Source organism: Theropithecus gelada, chromosome X (assembly GCF_003255815.1).
Source record: "Theropithecus gelada isolate Dixy chromosome X, Tgel_1.0, whole genome shotgun sequence".
In the NCBI taxonomy this organism is placed as follows: Eukaryota; Metazoa; Chordata; class Mammalia; order Primates; family Cercopithecidae; genus Theropithecus; species Theropithecus gelada.
The window spans coordinates 113,512,588-113,530,291 of NC_037689.1; the positions used below are offsets into that span (position 1 = coordinate 113,512,588).

At 52.1% G+C, this 17,704-nt stretch overlaps 1 protein-coding gene across 1 annotated transcript in view; it reads right to left on the reverse strand.

The window, feature by feature from the left end:
* LOC112615244 overlaps positions 1-7,918 on the reverse strand; it is a 12,505-nt gene extending 4,587 nt beyond the window's left edge. The window contains exons 1-3 of the mRNA XM_025371852.1: positions 7,747-7,918; positions 6,069-6,109; positions 216-2,358 (exon numbers count right to left, since the gene is read on the reverse strand). Of these exons, the coding sequence (XP_025227637.1) occupies positions 1,402-2,358; positions 6,069-6,109; positions 7,747-7,918 (1,170 nt within the window). The 3' untranslated portion in view covers positions 216-1,401. The remainder of the gene's footprint in view (positions 1-215; positions 2,359-6,068; positions 6,110-7,746) is intronic.
* Positions 7,919-17,704: the final 9,786 nt, after the last annotated feature.

Here is a 17,704-nt window from a genome sequence, read left to right on the forward strand (position 1 = left end):
AAGCAGAAAAAGTCCTGAGGGTTCATGGTCCTCCGTTCCACCTGAATCCAGCTAGAGAGCAAGCCAGGTGGATCCGTGTGCCCCTCCTCGGCCTTGTGCAGAGACACTGTCATTCAAAGAGAAATCCACCTTCCACCTCAACGCACATTTAAGGTTGAGCGCGGTCCAGCGTTCCCAAGGGGAACGGGATGACATTCAAGTGCGACTTGCCTCACCTTGGCTTGGGGGACCGCGAAAGCAGGCCCCTGGGTTGGCGTTGCTGGTGGTGGTAGAAGCGGAGGGCGTGGCCGGGTTCTTGAGTTCTGGGGCATTTCTCTGGCCGCCTCTCGGCCTATCTGCGCCATGTCTCACACGTTCAGTTGCATCTCTTAGCGTTTTAAAGGCACACGTGGGCAAGAAGTCCCGGGCAGTACGAGAAAATCAATGACGTTGAGACAGAGAGAGCAGGAGAGGAAGCAGGCCCCAGTAGAAGTGGGCGAGAGAGCGCTGGGCGCGAACCTGGCACGAGAGAGAGAGTGATTATGGGATTGAGAGAGACAGAGAGAGCGAGAGAGAGAGAGACAGAGAGAGAGAGAGATAGAGAGAGAGAGAGAGAGAGACAGAGAAGAAACTGTGTGGTGGAGAATCCCAAGGGAAAGTCCGTGGGGGTCAAAGAGTCCGGAAAGGGCCAGGGAGGTAGCAGCTTGGCATAGTGTGTCCCTAGTGATTTGTCTGTCTTGGGAAAAGCATTCAATGTCACTGTGATCCTGCAGCAGACGTCAGGCCTCTGCCCACGCCTTGACTGCCCGACGAGGTGAACATCGGGTTTCCGTCACAGAATAGGTTTGGGGAGGAAGATCGGTACACTTGGGGCTGGGCCATCTACCGCCCCTCCATGGCACACACGAGCCCTCAACGGCATGCACGCCTCTGTGGGATTTCTACGTCCAGCCTTCGGGGCAGGGGCGTGGAGAGTTGGACGTAGGCCAGGTGTGAGGAGGACAGGTGTGTTTGGGGTGGCAGCTGGCTCCCCTCCTGTCTGACCTATGCTGGCCAGGGCTCTTCCACCAGCACCTTGCCGCTGCTGCCACAAGAGAAGGGCCCGGGACCCGGTCCCGCTATTCCGGAATTGTAGGTTCACCTCAAGTCTGAGGCCAAAACCCCAGGGGTCAGTGGGACGCCGGTCGCCTTTGACCTCTTGGTCAAGCTGGCCTTGCAGTGACCCGTGAGTACGCCCAAGTGCAAATGTGTCCCGGAGGGCAGAGCTAGGGCTGGCATCCTACTATGTGCCCAGTCTCCTTCTCTTCCCTGCGGGTTCCACCATCCTCCCCACCCCAAAGGCATGGTTAGGGATGCGGTTAGTTCGGCTGCATCCCCAGGGCGGCCCAAGGGGACCGCTTTCGGGTTTGTCAGGAAGGCAGGCTAGTAGAAGGACCCTGCCGAGTCCCGTCTGCCAAGGACAGGGTCCGGCAGGTGGGCCAGAGCTGGCCCAAAGCGGCCGAGATGCTGAAGGGCCATGTGCGGAGCGCTCTTGGCGTTTTTTCCTCCGCAGAGGGCGGAGGGAGTGGACATGGGGGAAGGGCAGGTGGGCATTTCTGGAGCAATACTGCCATCAAGAGGAACCCGCTTGGCAATCGAGCACCGGTCCCTGTGCTCGCCTGGGGAGGAGTGGCTTGGGACTGCCCTGGGGGAGCAGGCAGGACTAGGACCGGTGCCCGGACGGATCCGAGGTCTCTGGAGGCCCGAGGGAAGCAGGGTCCGCCGCCAGTTCGCGCCCTGGAAGCCCCAGAGACAGGCGCCAGGTCTAGCTGGACAGCCAGGACGCCTGGCGGTTGCCGAACAGGAAGCCATGGCCCGGGAGCCTGGTGGCGGCCATGATCTGGGCGGGACTTGCGGAGGCCTCCTCCAAGGAGCCTGGGCTCGGGGCCGTGGGCAGTTTGCCTGGTGCCCGTTTCCGTGGGAGCACCCGGGGTGAAGGCCTAGTTGGGTCCTCGGCCCCGGGAGGCTCCCTCGGCCACACTGCACGCCAGTGAGGAGGGGCCACTGCCAGAGCTGAGTTCCGTGGCCAGTGGCGCCGGTGCCCGCCGGGACTGGCCGGCGCCGGGGTGTTGCTCCTTGCGGCCTAGGGAGGAAGGTGGGCCGCGGGGCATCCTGCGGGGCCCGTACCCAGACGCTTCCAGACGAGGTGGACGCCAAGGCGAGGCCAGGCCCGGCTCCCCTCAGACACCAGGCATCCGCTTCGTTGAGACCTGCGACCCTGTCTTGTGGTGTCCATGCCCCCAAGTTGTCTTGGAGGCCGGCCATTCCCGTTGGTGCTCCTTTCAGCCTGGGGGCCTTCCGGGGACCCCGGATGTCTTTGGGGGTGCGCAGGCCCTTGGCCTGTGATCAGAGGCGCACCGACCGATGGGTTTGGTGGCAAAGCTTGCGTAATGGAGACTCTCTGGGCATTAGCCAAGGGGTACCGCTGTCTTCCTAAGCATGTTGGAGTCTGGTTGTGGCGCCAGGGAGAGTGATAGAGAGTGAGAGGTAGAAGAAAGCATGTTGTTGATATTTGAAAGGAAATTCGTTGGGGTCAAGGAGGTAGTAAACGGCGAGGCATATGGTATTTCGTATGACTGGTATTCCTAATCTGAGCCCCTGTAATTTTGAAAATCTCATGCTGTAAGTTGACATGTATGTAAAACGGCATTGTCCTTGATCATTAGAAATTTTTAAAAACGGAAATTTCCTATCATTTTGATTGGGCCCTAGTGTCCAGTATGGCCAAGAGGATCATGTAGGCTGCTAGGCCAACACAATTACTGCAGCACAGATAGGTTGTCGGTGAAAACAAAACAAAACATAAAAACAAGCAAAGTCTGCTTCACAGCTACTTAATTCTACCTGCCAATTCCTACTGTCCCTACAATCAACTATCATTCCCTTTCATACCTGTTCCTTAGCCTTTAAGGTAGATTAGCCTGCTGAACTGGGTTGGTCTGCATCTGTGAGTAAAGGAAAGTGTCAGTAATTCCAGGATAAGAGTAAAATCCAGGTACTTGGCCCATTTCAAGTTATGAGTCTTTGTTTTCGTGAAACAATTTTACCTAAGGTAACCTGTATAAACTCAAAAGTCTGCCCAGGAATAGCTCAATAGAGCTAGTCCTTTTGATGAATTATTTCACAGGCATTTATATTCCCCATTGAGGGCATGAGAGAAAGGAACACCAGTTTATCCCAAGAACCTAAACAGAGTAAACCCCACTTCAAGGTCTTGGACTGGTTTTAGGACTCCCTTGGCATTATTCACAAAATGGAGGCCAGGCCTTGGTGGCCACCGTGTTTGGAAACCGGGAGCTGAAGCTACTGCAGGGTATTGAGACTATGGATCTTTGCTCTTGGTGCAGAAGAAAGGTTAGGGGAAGAGAGGGGTCCTTGCCCTGGAGGTCTTGGGGCTGTGTAAAACCTGAGAACTAATGTCTCATCTGGAGGACGCCGGCCCAGCCAAATAATGGGGAGGTGGCAGTGGCCACATTATCAGTATTATCTTTTATAAAGAAGACAGAGAACTTACTGATTATTGGGTACTACACTGAGAAAAGAAATGGTAACCTGTGTGCATTGCATTTCAAATTTTGTCTGCTTTCCTCTTGCTCCCCTCAAAGAAAGGCTGGGTCGAGGGTGCTACAGGATACTATTCTGTCAATCTTTTCCTTAGGGCACAGAGTATCCACTGGTTGTTGCTGTCGAGTAGTACATCATCCTGAGGAGTCAAGAGACCTGGGACTACATTGACAATTCACTTCAGTTTGGGAATATTCCAGGGTTTCCCTGTTCCCTGATCTCTAGGGGTATGACCTGGTTTGTCTCTTGGGAACACTTGGATTCACACTCAAGTTGTTGTATGTTCTGTGGGTTCAGCTGTCCTATGATGATGGCCCACGCCAAAGGAGCACACTCAAACCACTAATCTCACAGCCTTGGGCTATGGAATGATCAGATCTTCTAGGTCTGGATGCTGCCTTGGAGCTTGACAAGTATAAAATCGGTTGGATCCAAGAGGTTTTGCCCAAATAATACAACAGTGTAACATGTAGAGAAACTCACACATGAAAAACACAGGGTAAAAAGGAGCAGTTTTCATCTAGTAGGTGTAAAAAATAAAAATAAAGGAATGAAGGTCTGGGCTTTGTTTGAGATGTCCTATTTGGTCTTTGGGAAAGTGCAGACCAGGGAGCACAAACCAAGGAAGGCAGAAGCTGGCAAATGACATGACCCATCCTACAGGTTTTCTAGAAATCGCCTCTAGGGAGAGGCAGAGACAACAGAAAAGAGCTATGTGTCAGTGAGCATGCCCCTGTTTCTTGGCAAGGCACACCTTCTTAATGGGGGGGGGATATGAAATAATATTATTTTAAAAATGTGGATAGGGTTGGGTGTACAGAGAGGAGCACAGTGGGGAAGATGAGGAACGACTAAATGCAACACTAGTTAATTTGGCAAGGACTCCTGACTCTCTGAGTTGCAGCTCCCTGAGCACAGGTGGAGAAGGAAGCAAAGGCCATTCCTGTGTATTGCTGTATGAGCAATCATGTTGGAGTGGCAGTGAAGATGGTAGAAGAATGTGAAACAGAAATGAACGCAAGGGAGATGGGCCTGCTCCAAGACAAAGGTCCCATCCTTTGGAACAGGGACACCAGAAAAACAGGGTTGCAAAGGTGGGTGGCTTCTCAAGGTGGCTGGGCATAGCATTGCTTCAATCATGTCAAAAAAAAAAAAAAAAAAAAAAAAGGTCTGAGTATGGGCCCACAGGGTCTCAGGCAGCCTGTCTTCTCCCAGAGATAGGAAGAACACTCCAATGCCAGCCACCACAAGCACCAATGGCCACAGAACTCCAGCACTGGGAGTGGACCTTCACTGGGGGTGCCCGGTAGCCAAGAAAACCTCCCAGGCCAGGTACACCTCTAGGGTATCCTGCCCCTTGCTCCCAAGGGGCACAAGGAAAAGGGCTGATGGCCCTGAGCTGACACGAGCTGACACTTCCTGGCCCAGACCTCCACTAGTCCCTCCCAGACACGGCTGCCACCAGGCTCCCCAACCAAGGCTTCCTGTGCAGGACCAGCCAGGCATCCTGGTGCCTATCTTTGGGGCTTTCATGGCCTGAACTGACCACAGGCCCACTTCTCTCAGGCTTCCAGAGAGCTCAAATCTGTCCGGACACCAGCCCTAGTCCTGCCTGATCCCCCACAGCACTTCCAAGCCACTCCTTCCCAGGCAAGCACAGGGAAGGGTGCGCAGGATTGCCAAATGAGTTCCTCTTGATGGCAGTATTGCTCCAGAGATGCCCACCTGCCCTTCCCCCAGGTCCACTCCCTCCATCCTTTGCTGAGGAAAAAACACCAACAGCGCCCCACACATGGCCGATCACCATCTCGGCCACTTTGGGCCAGCTCTAGCCCACCTGTGGGACCCTTTCCCTTGGGAGTCTGGCCTTGTTGGAGTCCTCCTAGCCTGCCTTCCTGACAAACAGGAAAGCGGTCCCCTTGGACCACCCTAGGGATGGACTTGACCTAACCACATCCCTAACTATGCCTTTAGAATGGGAGGACGGTGGAGCCCTCAGGAAAAAGAGACTGGGCACAGAGTTGTATCTAAGCCACCCCCTGCCCACCGCGAGACATTTCCACTTGGGTGTTCCCACGAGTCACTACAAGACCAGCTTGACCACAAGGTCAAAGGCAACCAGCATCTCACAGGCCACTGGGGTGGACTAAAGAGTAAGGTGAACGTACAATTTGAGAACAGCAGGATTGAGCCCCCAGCTTGTCTCCTGGGGCAGCCCCAGGGGGTACAGACAAAGATAGATCAGACAGGAGGAGTGTCAGGTGCCACCCCAAACACACCTGGCCTACATCAGTCTCTGGCCAGCTCACCCCAGAATGTTTGAGGTGGGAAAAAACACACAGTTTTGAGTGCTGTTGAGGACTCCTGTGTGTCACAGGGGAGCAATAGATGGGCAAGACACAATTTTTCTGATCTTCCTCCCCACACATGTTCTGTGAGAAAAATCTTATTGTGACTGTGTTGGGGCAGAGTAGATATGGGAATACCCTCAACGTGTGCTGCAGAAACACACTGACCATGAACACTGCTGTGAAGATAAGACAAAGAAAACAGAAAAAGCAGACAACATCCAAGCTGTTGCCTCCCTAGGTCATTCCCAACACTTTGAACCAAACTATTTTTTTTCTCTCTCTCTCTCTGTCTGTGTTTGTCTTTCTGTCTTTCTCCAGGATATCATATCAATGTATTTCTCCAGAACTGTAAGAGATGCAACTGAATGTGTGAGAGGTCATGCCAGTAGGCTAAGAGGCAGCAAGAGAAATGCCCAGTAAACAAGTTCCTCTTGATGGCAGTATTGCTGCAGAAATGCCCATCTGCCCTTCCTCCAGGTCCACTCCCTCCACCCTTTGCTAAGGAGAAAACGCCAACCGCACTCCAAACGTGGCTAATCACCATCTCGGCCCTTTTGGGTCAGCTCTGGCCCACAGGTGGGAACTTTTCCCTTGGGAGACTGGCCTCGGTGGGGTCCTCCTAGCCTGCCTTCCTGACAAACAAGAAAGCGGTTCCCTTGGACAGCTCTAGAGATGGACCAGGCCTAATTGCCTCCCTAACTATGTCTTTAGCTTGAGAGGATGGTGAAGCCTGCAGGGAAGAGATGGAGACTGGCCACACAGTAGGTTCCAAGCCCACCTTCTGCCATCTATGAGACATTTCCACTTGGGCATTCTCATGGGTCACTCCAAGGACAGCTTGACCACAAGGTATTTAGGTGGAAGGAAATGTCTGTTTGAATTGCAGTCTCTGTGGGCACAGGTATTTACGTGAGTCTTTCTCTTGATTGCGATAGAAAAGAGGACCATGTATTCTTTGGGACATTTTCTACTATCAGTGCTCTGAAGAAGGCCATTTTCCTATGGATTCAGGCATCAGAGGCTTATCACCTTATGCTTACTACATTATGTCCCACCCTAAGGAAACAACACATTCCACCTGTCACTTCGAAAGGGTCCTCTAGGTTTCTTCCCTCTTTTGAATTCTGCAGTGGGCTGAGCCTCACCACCATGGACATGCACCCCTGTTCATTTGTCAGATTTTCTCAACATTCTCGAAAGTGCCAGAACTCACCCACCATGGAAAAAGGTCCATTCCTCTGCATCACCAGATCTCTTACTGCAAAGGAACATGTCCTCCAAGCTCTAGTGAAGCACACCACGTTGCACATGGCCATAATCTACTCTGCAGACATACTTGAATAGAGGCAGTGGTATGTCCAGGTGAATGAGCCAGGGCCAAGCACCATTCACTACATTTGCCTGAGCGTGCCCCAGAAGTTCTTTCTGGCACGTGGCAGGATCTCCTGAGGCCAAGCCCGATGGGTTTGTCTTTTTGTGTCATCTTAGCTTCCGGAATTTTAGCAGGATTGGGACCACCCTATTCCTAACCAGTTTATACCCAGAGAGTCTCCATTTTGAAACGCTTGCCACAGAACACATTGGTCCACTTCTGATCACAGAGCAAGGGACTGCACACGCTCAAAGCACAGGCTGAGTCGGCAGAAGGCTTTCAAGCAAAAATGAGCACCATGGAGAATAGCTCACCTCCAAGGGAATCTTTGGGGCATGGGAACATGAAGGGAGAGTCACGGGGGTGGGGGGTACGGGGCACAGTGTCTCAAGGTAGCTGGGCATTGCCTTGCATCCATCTTTTCAATGACAGTCTAGGTACCGGCGCCACAGGATCGCAGCCCATTTTCTTCCCTAGGACGGAGGAGCACCCCAGCACCCTCCGACCACTGGCACCAATGGCTGCAGAACTCCAGAGCTAAGAATGGCTCCTTCTCAATGGTGTGCACTGCAGCCAAGGGATCTTCCCGGGGTTCAGAACCCAGCGAGGCCATGAGGATTCTTGCTCCCAAGGGTAGGGACACCAGGCAAACTGCCCATGCCTGGAGCCCATGCTCCTTGACTGAGGCCTCCACTAGTCCCGCCCAGACATGGCCGCCACCAGGCTCTCAAGACATGTTTTTCTGTACGGGATCTCCCAGGCATCCTGGATGTCCAGGTCACGCTGGCCTAACTGAGGGGTCTCCACGGCCTGAATTGGACACAGGCCCAATTTCCCACAGGCCTCTAGAGAGCTAGGATCTGTCTGGGCACTGGCCCTAGTCCTGCCTGGTCCTCCCCAGCAAACACAGGGAAAGATGCATGGGATTGCCACACAAGTTCCTCTTGATGGCAGTATTGCTCCAGAAATACCACTGACCTTTCTCCATCCACTCCCTCCGCCCTTTGCTGAGGGGAAAAAAAAACAAAAAACAAAAAACGCTCCAAACATGGCTGATTACCATCTTAGCAACTTTCAAACAGCTCTGAGTCACCCGCGGGACCCTGTCCTGGGGAGACTGGCTTCAGTGGGGACCTCTTAGCCTGCCTTCCTGACAAACAGGAAAGCAGCCCCCTTGGAACACCCTAGGGGTGGCCACAACCTAACCCCATCCCTAAGTACTCCTTTAGCATGGAAGGCTGGTGGAGTCCTCAGGGAACAGAAGGAGACTGGGCACACAGTAGGATACGAGCCCAGCCCCTTCCCTACAGGAGACATTTGCACTTGGGCATTCTCATGGGTCACTCTAAAACCAGCTTGACCACGAGGTCAAAGGTGACCAGTGTACCACTGGGTCCTGGAAGTTGGGACTCAAACTTCAGGTGAACATATAATTCTAGGATAGTGGGAGCAGACCCATGGCCCTTCTCACATGGCAGCCCTGGCAAGGGGGGGGGGGGGGGGAGAGCCCAAGCTAGCCATCAGACAGAAGGGGAGCTAGGTTCCATCCCAAACACACCTATCCTCCTCGCACTTGGCCTAGGTCAACCTCCGGACAGCTCTGCCCAGTAGGCTGGACATAGAAAACACACAGAGGTGTGCATGCCATTGAGGACTCGTGTGTGCTATGGGGGAGCGGTAGATGGGCAAGACCCAAGTCTTTCGATCTTCCTCCCTACACATATTCTGTGATGAAAACCCTATGTTGACCTCATCGGAGCAGTCAAGGCAGAGGCAAACGCCTGATGTCTGCTGCAGGAACACAGTGACATTGAACACTGTTCTCAAGACAGGAAACAGAAGGAACACACTACCCCAAGCTTCTACCTTTCTGGCCCCTTCTGGACTCCTTGACCCCTACGCGCTTCCCTTTGGGGTTTTCCATGACAGGTTTTTCCTTCTCTGTCTCTTCCTTTTTTTTTTACTGTGTGCTCTCTTCCTCTTTCTTTAGAACCACCCCCAGGCCCAATGCTCTCTCACCCACTTCTACTGGGGCCTGCTTCCTCTCCTGTTCTCTGTCTCTATGTGTTTGTGTTTCTTTGACTGTGCAGGACTTCCTGTCAACGTGTCTTTAAGATGTTAAGAGATGCAATTGAACGTGTGAGAAATCATGCAGGTAGGCTGAGAGGTGGCAAGAGAAATGCTCAAGAACCCAAGACCTGGTCCATTCCCTCCGTTTCTACCACCACCACCAGCCCGGGGACTTTCCTTCTTGGTCCCTGAAGCCAAGGTGAAGCATGTTTAAGTTGAATGTCACCCCTTTGTCCTGGGAACACTAGTCCGACTAAACAGCAATAGTGCATTGCAGTGGAAGGTGAGTGTTTGTTGGTAGTCTCTTTGCACACGGGCATGGAGGGGCATGCTTATACACGTGGCTTGCTCTCTTGTTGGATTCAGGAGGAATGGAGGACCATATACCCTGTGACCTTTTCTACTTTTGGTACTCCAAAGTGGGTGCTATGCTTCCAAGAATTCAGACCTCGGAGGCCCATTACCTCCTTATGCCTTCATTGAGTCCTATCAGAGAACAGCATATGCCACCTGTAACTTCGATAGCATCCTCTAGGTCCCCTTGCATTCTTGAATTCTGCGAAAGGGTGCCGATCCTTACTCTTTGGACACAAGACCCTGTTCACTTGGGAGACTCCTGAACCCACTCGGAAGGGCCAGAATTCCCTGGGAGATGGCCCAGTCCCCTGCTGTACCAGACTGTGTTCTGCAAAAGGACACATCCTCCAAGCCTCATCCCTACAGTCTATGTTGGGCTTGGCCCTCCACTTGAGGAGGGGCAGGGTGATGCTTCCTGGGCGCACCTCAGCAGACCCTTCTGCCACTAGTAGGCTGTCCCCACACCGAGTCTGAAGGGTCCTTCCTTCTGGGTGCTCTTGGCTTCCCATACTGAAGCAGGCCTAGGAAGGCCCTGGTCCCACCCAGCTGTCACCCAGATAGTCTCCATTTTGCCACGTTTGTCACTGGTTGGTCAACTTCTGGTCACAGTCAATGGGCCTGTGTACCCCCAAAGACAGGTGGGGTCAAAAGAAGTCTCCCAGGCAGAAATGAGCACATTGGCAAATGGCCCACTCCACGACAAACTCTGGGACATGGACAAAACAAGAGAGGGTCACATGGGGAGTGCAGTGTCTCAGGGTGGTTGGGCCTTGCTTTGCATCCACCTTGTCAAGGACAGTTTGGGTATGGGACCCACAGGATCCCACACCAACCACTTTCTTCCCTAGGATGGAGCAATGTCTGCGTGTAGTTCAGCACCATCGCCAATGGCCACAGAACTCAGTGCTAGTAGTGGCCCCTCCTCACTGGCATGCAGTGTGGCCAAGAGAGCCTTCCAGGGCTGCAGACCCAGTTAGGCATCACCCCCGTTGCTCCCAGGGGAAGGGGCAGAAGGTAAACTGTCCAGGGCTCCGAGCCAATGCTCCTTGGCTGAGGCCTTGCTAGGCCTGCCCAGATAATAACCACCACCAGGCTCCCCAGCCATGGCTTCCTGTATGAGTCGCGCCAGGCATCCTGGCTGTCCAGCTCATCCTGGAACCTACCACATGGTCAAAGGCGACCAGCGTCCCACTGGCCCCTGGGGTGTGACACTAAAACTTCAGGTGAACATACAATCCCAGTATAGAGGGACTGAGCCCCTGGCTTTTCTCACACAGCAGCCCTGGTAAGGGGGTGGGGGAGAGCCCAAGCCAGAATCAGTCAGACGGGACCAACGTGAAAGCCAGGAGCCACTCCAAACACACCTGTCCTCCTAACACCTGGCCTATGTCAACCTCTGGAGAGCCCCAGAAGGCTCGTTTACAGAGGAGTGCAAGTTGTTGAGGACTCATGTGCTATGGGGGAGTGGTAGATGGGCAAAACCCAAGTGTTCTGATCTTCCTCCCCACAAAAATTCTGTGACAGAGACCTTATGGTCATGTTGGGGCAGTGAAGGCGCGGGCAAATGCCTAACATGTGCTGCAGGAACACAGTGACATTGAATGTTGCTCTGAAGCCAGAGGAAACAGAAAAAACACAGTAACCCCAAACTGCTACGCCTCTGGCCCCTTCTGGACTCCTTGATCCCCACGCACTTCTCTGAGATTTTGTACTTTTCTTTCTCTATCTCTGTCTCTTTTCTACTGCATTCTCTCTCTCTCTCGTCCACTCCCACTGGGGCCTGCCTCCTCCCCTACTGTCTCTGTGTTTGTGTTTCCTTTACTATCCAGGACTTCCTGTCAATGTGTGCCTTTAAAACTGTAAGAGATGCAACTAAATGTGTGAGAAATCATGCAGGTAGGTTGAGAGGTGGCCAAAGAAATGCCCAAGAGCCCAAGGCCTGTGCCACCGCCTCCACTTCTACCACCACCACCTTGGTGAACCTTGCTTCTTGGTCCCCAAAGCCAAGGTGAGTCAAGTCATAGTTGAACGACATCCGGTCGGTGCTGGGAACATAGGCCCCTACTCAACAGCAAGAGAGCATAGAGGTAGAATTTGAATGTCTGTCTGGATGGCAGTCTCTGTGCACATGGACAGGGAGGGGCACACCGATCCACATGGCTTGCTCTCTCGCTGAATTCATGTGGAAAGGGAGGACTAGGTATCTTTCAGGACCGTTTTCCACTTTTGGTCCTCTGCTTCCAGGAATTCAGGCCTCAGAGGCCCATCACCTCCTTATGCCCTTTTCAGTCCTACCAAAGTAACAGTACATCCCACCTGTCTCCTCAAGAGGGTCCTCTAGGTCCCTTTCCACTCTTGAATTCTGCGAAGCAGTGCAGATCCCCACCTTTGGACACAAACCCCTGTTCACTTGGGAGACTCCTGAACACACTCAAAAGGACCAGAATGACCCAGGAAATGACTCGATCCTCTGTTTTACCTGACCATATCCTGCAAAGGGGTGCATCCTCCAAGCCTCATCCCTGCACCCAATGTTGGTCCCGGCCCAATTCTACCTCAGAGACCCTGAGGAGGGCAGGGGCTTGCTGCCTGAGCACCCCAGTAGACCCTTCAGGCATACAGCAGGCTGTCCTGAGGCTGAGCCCAACAGGTCCTTCCATCTGGATGCCCTTGGCTTCCCAGACTTTAGCAGGCCTAGGAAAGCCTTGGTGCTACCCAGCTGATGCCCAGAAAGTCTCCATTTTGCCACGTTTGCCACTGAATGCATTGGTTTTGTATGCTTCTGATCACAGGGCAAGGCCTTCACAACCCCAAGACATACGGGGTTGATGGAAGGCCCCCAGGCAGAAATGAGCACCACAGGGAATGGCCTGGCTCCAAGAGAAACTCTGGGACATGGATACAACAAGAGAGTGTTGCATGGGAGGGGCGCATGGTGTATCGGGGTGGTTGGGCTTGGCCTTGCGTACATCTTGTCAAGGACACTCTGCGTATGAGCCAGGATCTCACGTGGCCCATCTTCATTCCTAGGATGGAGGAACCCCCCAGCACTGGCCACCACTGGTGCCAATGACCACCGAACTCCAGCACTGGGAGTTGCCCCTCAGCACTGGGGTGCACTGCAGCCAAGGGAGCCTCCTGGGGCCAAGGACCCAGCTAGGCCATCACCCCCATTGCTCCCATAGGAAGAGGTGCCAGGCAAACTACCCCTAGCCCCGAGCTGATACTCCTTGGCCAAGGCCTCTGCTAGTCCCACTCAGATCATGGCCACCACCAGGCTCCTGAGACACGAAGTCCTTTAGGGGACCTGCCAGATGTCCTGGCTGTCCATCTAATTCTGGCGCCTATCTCTGGGCCTTTCACGGCCCTATCTGGCCATGGGCCCCTCTTTCCTCAGGCTTCCAGAGAGCTCAGATCCATCCAGGCACTGGCCCCTCATCCTGTCTGGTCCCCCATAACACTCTCAAGCCAATCCTCCCCAAGCAACCACAGGAAGGGTGAGTATGATTGTCAAACAGCTTTCTCTTAATGGCAATATTGCTAGAGAAATGCCCATCTGCCATTCCCCCAGGTCCACTCACTCTGCCCTTTGCTGAAGAAAAAATGCTAACCATGCTCTAAACGTGACTGTTCACCATCTTGTCCACTTTGTGTAAGCTGTGGCTTACCTGTGGGTCCCTGCCCTGTCCTGAGGAGACTGGCTTTGGTGGGGTCCTCTTAGCCCGCCTTCCTGACAAACAGGGATTTGGTCCTCTTTGACAGCTCTAGGGATGAATCCGAGCTAACCACATCCCTAACTATGTCTGTAGTACGGGAAGATGGAGTTTCCAGGGAATAGATGGAGACTCGGCACAGAGTATGATCTGAGCCCACCCCTTACCTCCCAGGAGACATTCCCACTTGGGCATTACCACGGGTCACTCCAAGGCCAGCTTGACCACAACATCAAAGACCACCAGTGTCCTACTGGCTCCTGGGGGTTGGGAGTAAAGAGTCAGGTGAATATACAGTTCCAGGATAGGGGGACTGAGTCCTGGGCTCTTCTCATGTGGTAGCCCTGGGTGTTCTCATGTGTTAGCCCTGGCAGTCAGACAGGAGGGGAGCCATGTGTCACCCCAAACACTTGGGTCCTAGTCACACCTCACCTATGACAATCTCTGGATAGCTTTTTCCAGAACACTTGGGGTGGAACACACACAGAAGTGTGCATGCTGTTAAGGACTCTTGTGTGCTATTGTGGAGTGGTAGATGGGCAAGAAGCAAGGGTTCTGATCGTCCTCCACATACATGTTCTGTGCTAGAAACCGTATTGCAACCATGTTTGGGCAGATTAGACGTGGGCATACCCCCAACATGTGCTGCAGGAACACACTGCCCAGAAACACTGCTCTGAAGATAAGACAGAGGACACAGCAAAAGTGGATTACACCCAAGCTGCTACCTCCCTGGCTCCTTTCCATTTCTTTTGACTTCTACGTACTTGTCTTTAGGGTTTTTATGACAATTTTTTCTTTCTTTTTCTGCTCTTTCTCCCAGTCGTTAGCCCTCTCTTTTACCCTTTTGTTTTCTCTACCTTTATCTGTTTGTGTTGCTTTTTGTCTCCAGTACTTCACATCAATGTACTGCTCCCAAACTTTGGCAGTTACAATTGATTGTGTGATAAATCATTCAGGCCAACTGAAAGACAGAGAAATGCAAAAGAGCCCATGGCCTGTGCCACCACTTCCACTTCTACCACCCACCCGGGGGAGTTTCCTTCTTGATCCCCAAAGGCAAGCTGAGGCAAGTAACAGTTGGATGTCACCCTGTTAGTCTTGGGAACATTGGCCAGCAGTCAACAGTGTAAGTGCATTTTTAGGTGGAAGATGAATGTCTGGATAGCAGTCTGGACATGGGCATGGAGAGGCACATGTATCCACGTGGATCTCTCTCTGAATCCAGGTGGAATGAAGGAACCTGTTCTATTCGGGAACTTTTCTGCTACTGGTACTTCCAAGAGGACAAGCTTCTCCCAAAGTTCCAGCCTTGGAGGTTCATCCTTCCATTATCTTTACATTCTGTGTCACCCCAAGGAAACAAGACATGCCACCTATTACGTTGAGAGGATCCTGTAGGTCCCTTACTATTCTTAAATTCTACAAAGTAGGTGTGACCCCATCCCTGTGCATGCTCCTTTGTTAACTTTTGCCACTCATTCTTCACATTCTTGAAAGCGCCAGAACCCACCAATAAATGGCCAGGTCCTCTGCTTTACCAGATTGTTCCTGCAAGGGGACATGTCCTCCAAGCTTCAACCTCACATGCCATGTTGGATCTGGCCCAATTCCAAATCCACTACAGAGCAGGCATGGAGATGTCTGGGTTAATGTGTCAGGTCATAGCACCATTTACGATGACGTTTTCTGAGTGTACCCCAGCAGTCCTGTCTGGCATGTAGCAGGCTCTCTCCACAAGAAGCCCAACTGGTTCTTCCTTCTGCACGCTCTTGGCTTCCTGGACTTCAAAAGGCCAAGGAGGACCCTCTTCCCTCCCAGTTTAAACCTAAACATGGCAAGGACCTGGGCACCCCCCAAAGAACAGGAGGGAGCCTTGGAAGGTTCCAAAGCACAAATGAGCACCACAGGGAATACACAAGTTCCAAGACAACCATCTGATCCTTTGAGACACAACAAATGAGGTTTTCAGGGGGGCATAGCATCTCATGGTGGCTGGGTCTGGTGTTGCCTCAATCTCATCTAGTATATTCTGGGTTTAGGCCCCGCAGGGCCCCAGACAGTACATCTTCTGCTTTAGGATGGTGGACCATCCCAGCACTGGCCATCTCAGGCACCAATAGCCAAAGAATTGCAGTGCTGGGAGTGATCTTTCACTACGGTGCACTATGGCCAAGGGAGCCTCTCAGGGCCTGGGACCCACCTAGGCCTTCCCACCCATTGCTCCCAGGGGAAAGGGCACCAGGCAAAATGCCCATGGCCTCGAGTTGGGGCTCCCTGGTGGAGGCCTCTGCTACTCTTGCCCAGACATGGCTGTCACCAGCCTCCTGAGCCACAGCTTTCTGTATGGGACCCGCCAGGTGTCCTGGATGTCCAGCTTTTTTTGGCACCTGTCCCTGGAGTTTCCAGAACATGAACAGGTTATAAGTCATGCTTCCCTCATGACTCTGGATAGCTTATCTGGGCACAGTCTTGCCTGAATCCTGACAATACTACGAAGCCACTCCTCCCCAGGCAACCACAGGGAAGGGTGATTGTGATTTGATTGCCATACCTGTTCCTCTTGATGGCAGTATTGCAACAGAATTACCAGCAAAATTCCTCCCCTCCCTTAAGATCCTGTCCCTGTACCATCTGTTATTAAAGAAACAGCCAAGGAGTATTCATTGTAGCTGATTACTGGGTGCCTAGTTCTCACAACTGGTACTTCCTTCATAACCTCTTCCCAGTCTGGTCTGTGGCTTTCATATGCCATCTACTTGTCTTCAAACAATAAAGATCCCACACCTGGGCTAGTCAGGAGAGGACACAGATGCCACAACAGGAATACCCACCTCCTTGCACATGACCCGGGTCAGTGACTGAACAATTCTCCATAGAAGGCTTGTAGTGAAAAATTTGTAGATACAGGTATACTTTTAAGTCTCTTATGTTTTAGCTTGGAAGAGATTGACAGGTCTTTAAGATACCACATTTCCTCTATGTTCCTCCTAACAGTGTTAAAAGACAGATTTAAAGATCATGGGAAGATTGGTACCAGGCTGTGGGCATGAACATGCATCCCCACTCCCTTCTGCAGGAGCACCCTTTTAAGAGTTTAGCCTAAGCACACAAATCCTCATTAGTCAGGAGAAGGGCCATGGTGCAGCAAGCCAGGCCCAGGAGAGATCAGGTGACATCAGGCAGAAAAGTGAGCACATAATTTAATGCAAGGCAAAAGTCCAAAAGATCTGGCTCTCTTCCCTGGGTCCCAAACAGACTTTTTCTGCCCCAGTGGGGCTGAGATCATTTCTTCTCATGGGCAATAACGGGAGCCCAAAAGTCCTATCACTGGCAGATGGCCTCACAAAGTCCTAGGCCCAACCCATTTCCACCCTCCCCTGCTCTTTAGGACAGAGACCTTGAGTTTCATGAAGTAACCCTATCCCCTTAAGGGCACACGTCATACTTAGGTGCTCATTCAGATGCTTCCCTACTTTGAGCCCACCATCAGGAATCTACTCAAGAGCCCTTCCTACCAAGCATGGTAGAAAGCTATAGAAGTGGATACAAATGCCCCATGCCAGCTACCTACATGCTCTAGTAGTCTCTCTTGGAGGAGTGCTGAAATCCCAGAATCACTGCCCCATTTATAACATAAAACAGACTCTTCAAAAAGAAGAAGAAAAAAGAAGACAAAACCACTCACCCATAACCCCAGCACCTACAGACAACCCAGGCTTGCACAATTTTCCTCTCTTTCTGTCTATTCTATGTTCCCGGAAACAAGATAGCCAACTGTCCTTCACTGTATGTGGGATGCACTGCTAAAGTGACATTAAAAACAGAGCAGTGTACATATACCCCATGAAAGCAACTGTGTGAGGGCTTTTAGGTTAGGACATCAGCTCTCTAGTTTCCTGTCATCTATGGAGAAAGCATAGCATGAAAATCAACTCTACGTATCTCCTGGAAATCACACAAATGCTACTTGAGGCTGTCATAAAGAGGCGCCTGTCCTGGAATTCTCTTGTGTAAAACCAGAGGATACCTGCCCCTCCGTTCTCTTTTCTGTGGGTACCCTGACTTTCTCACCTTGGTGTCTCCCCTCACAGTGTTTCTTTCCTGGTCTCTTTACTTGTATGAGTATGGAAGAATAAATTTCCAAGTATGTTCACAAGGCTGTTTCCTCCACCATACAAGAATAAAATAATAGACCCTCTAGTGACCTGAAGCTCATCTGGCTGATGAAAAAATGACAACCAGGTACCTCCATTCTG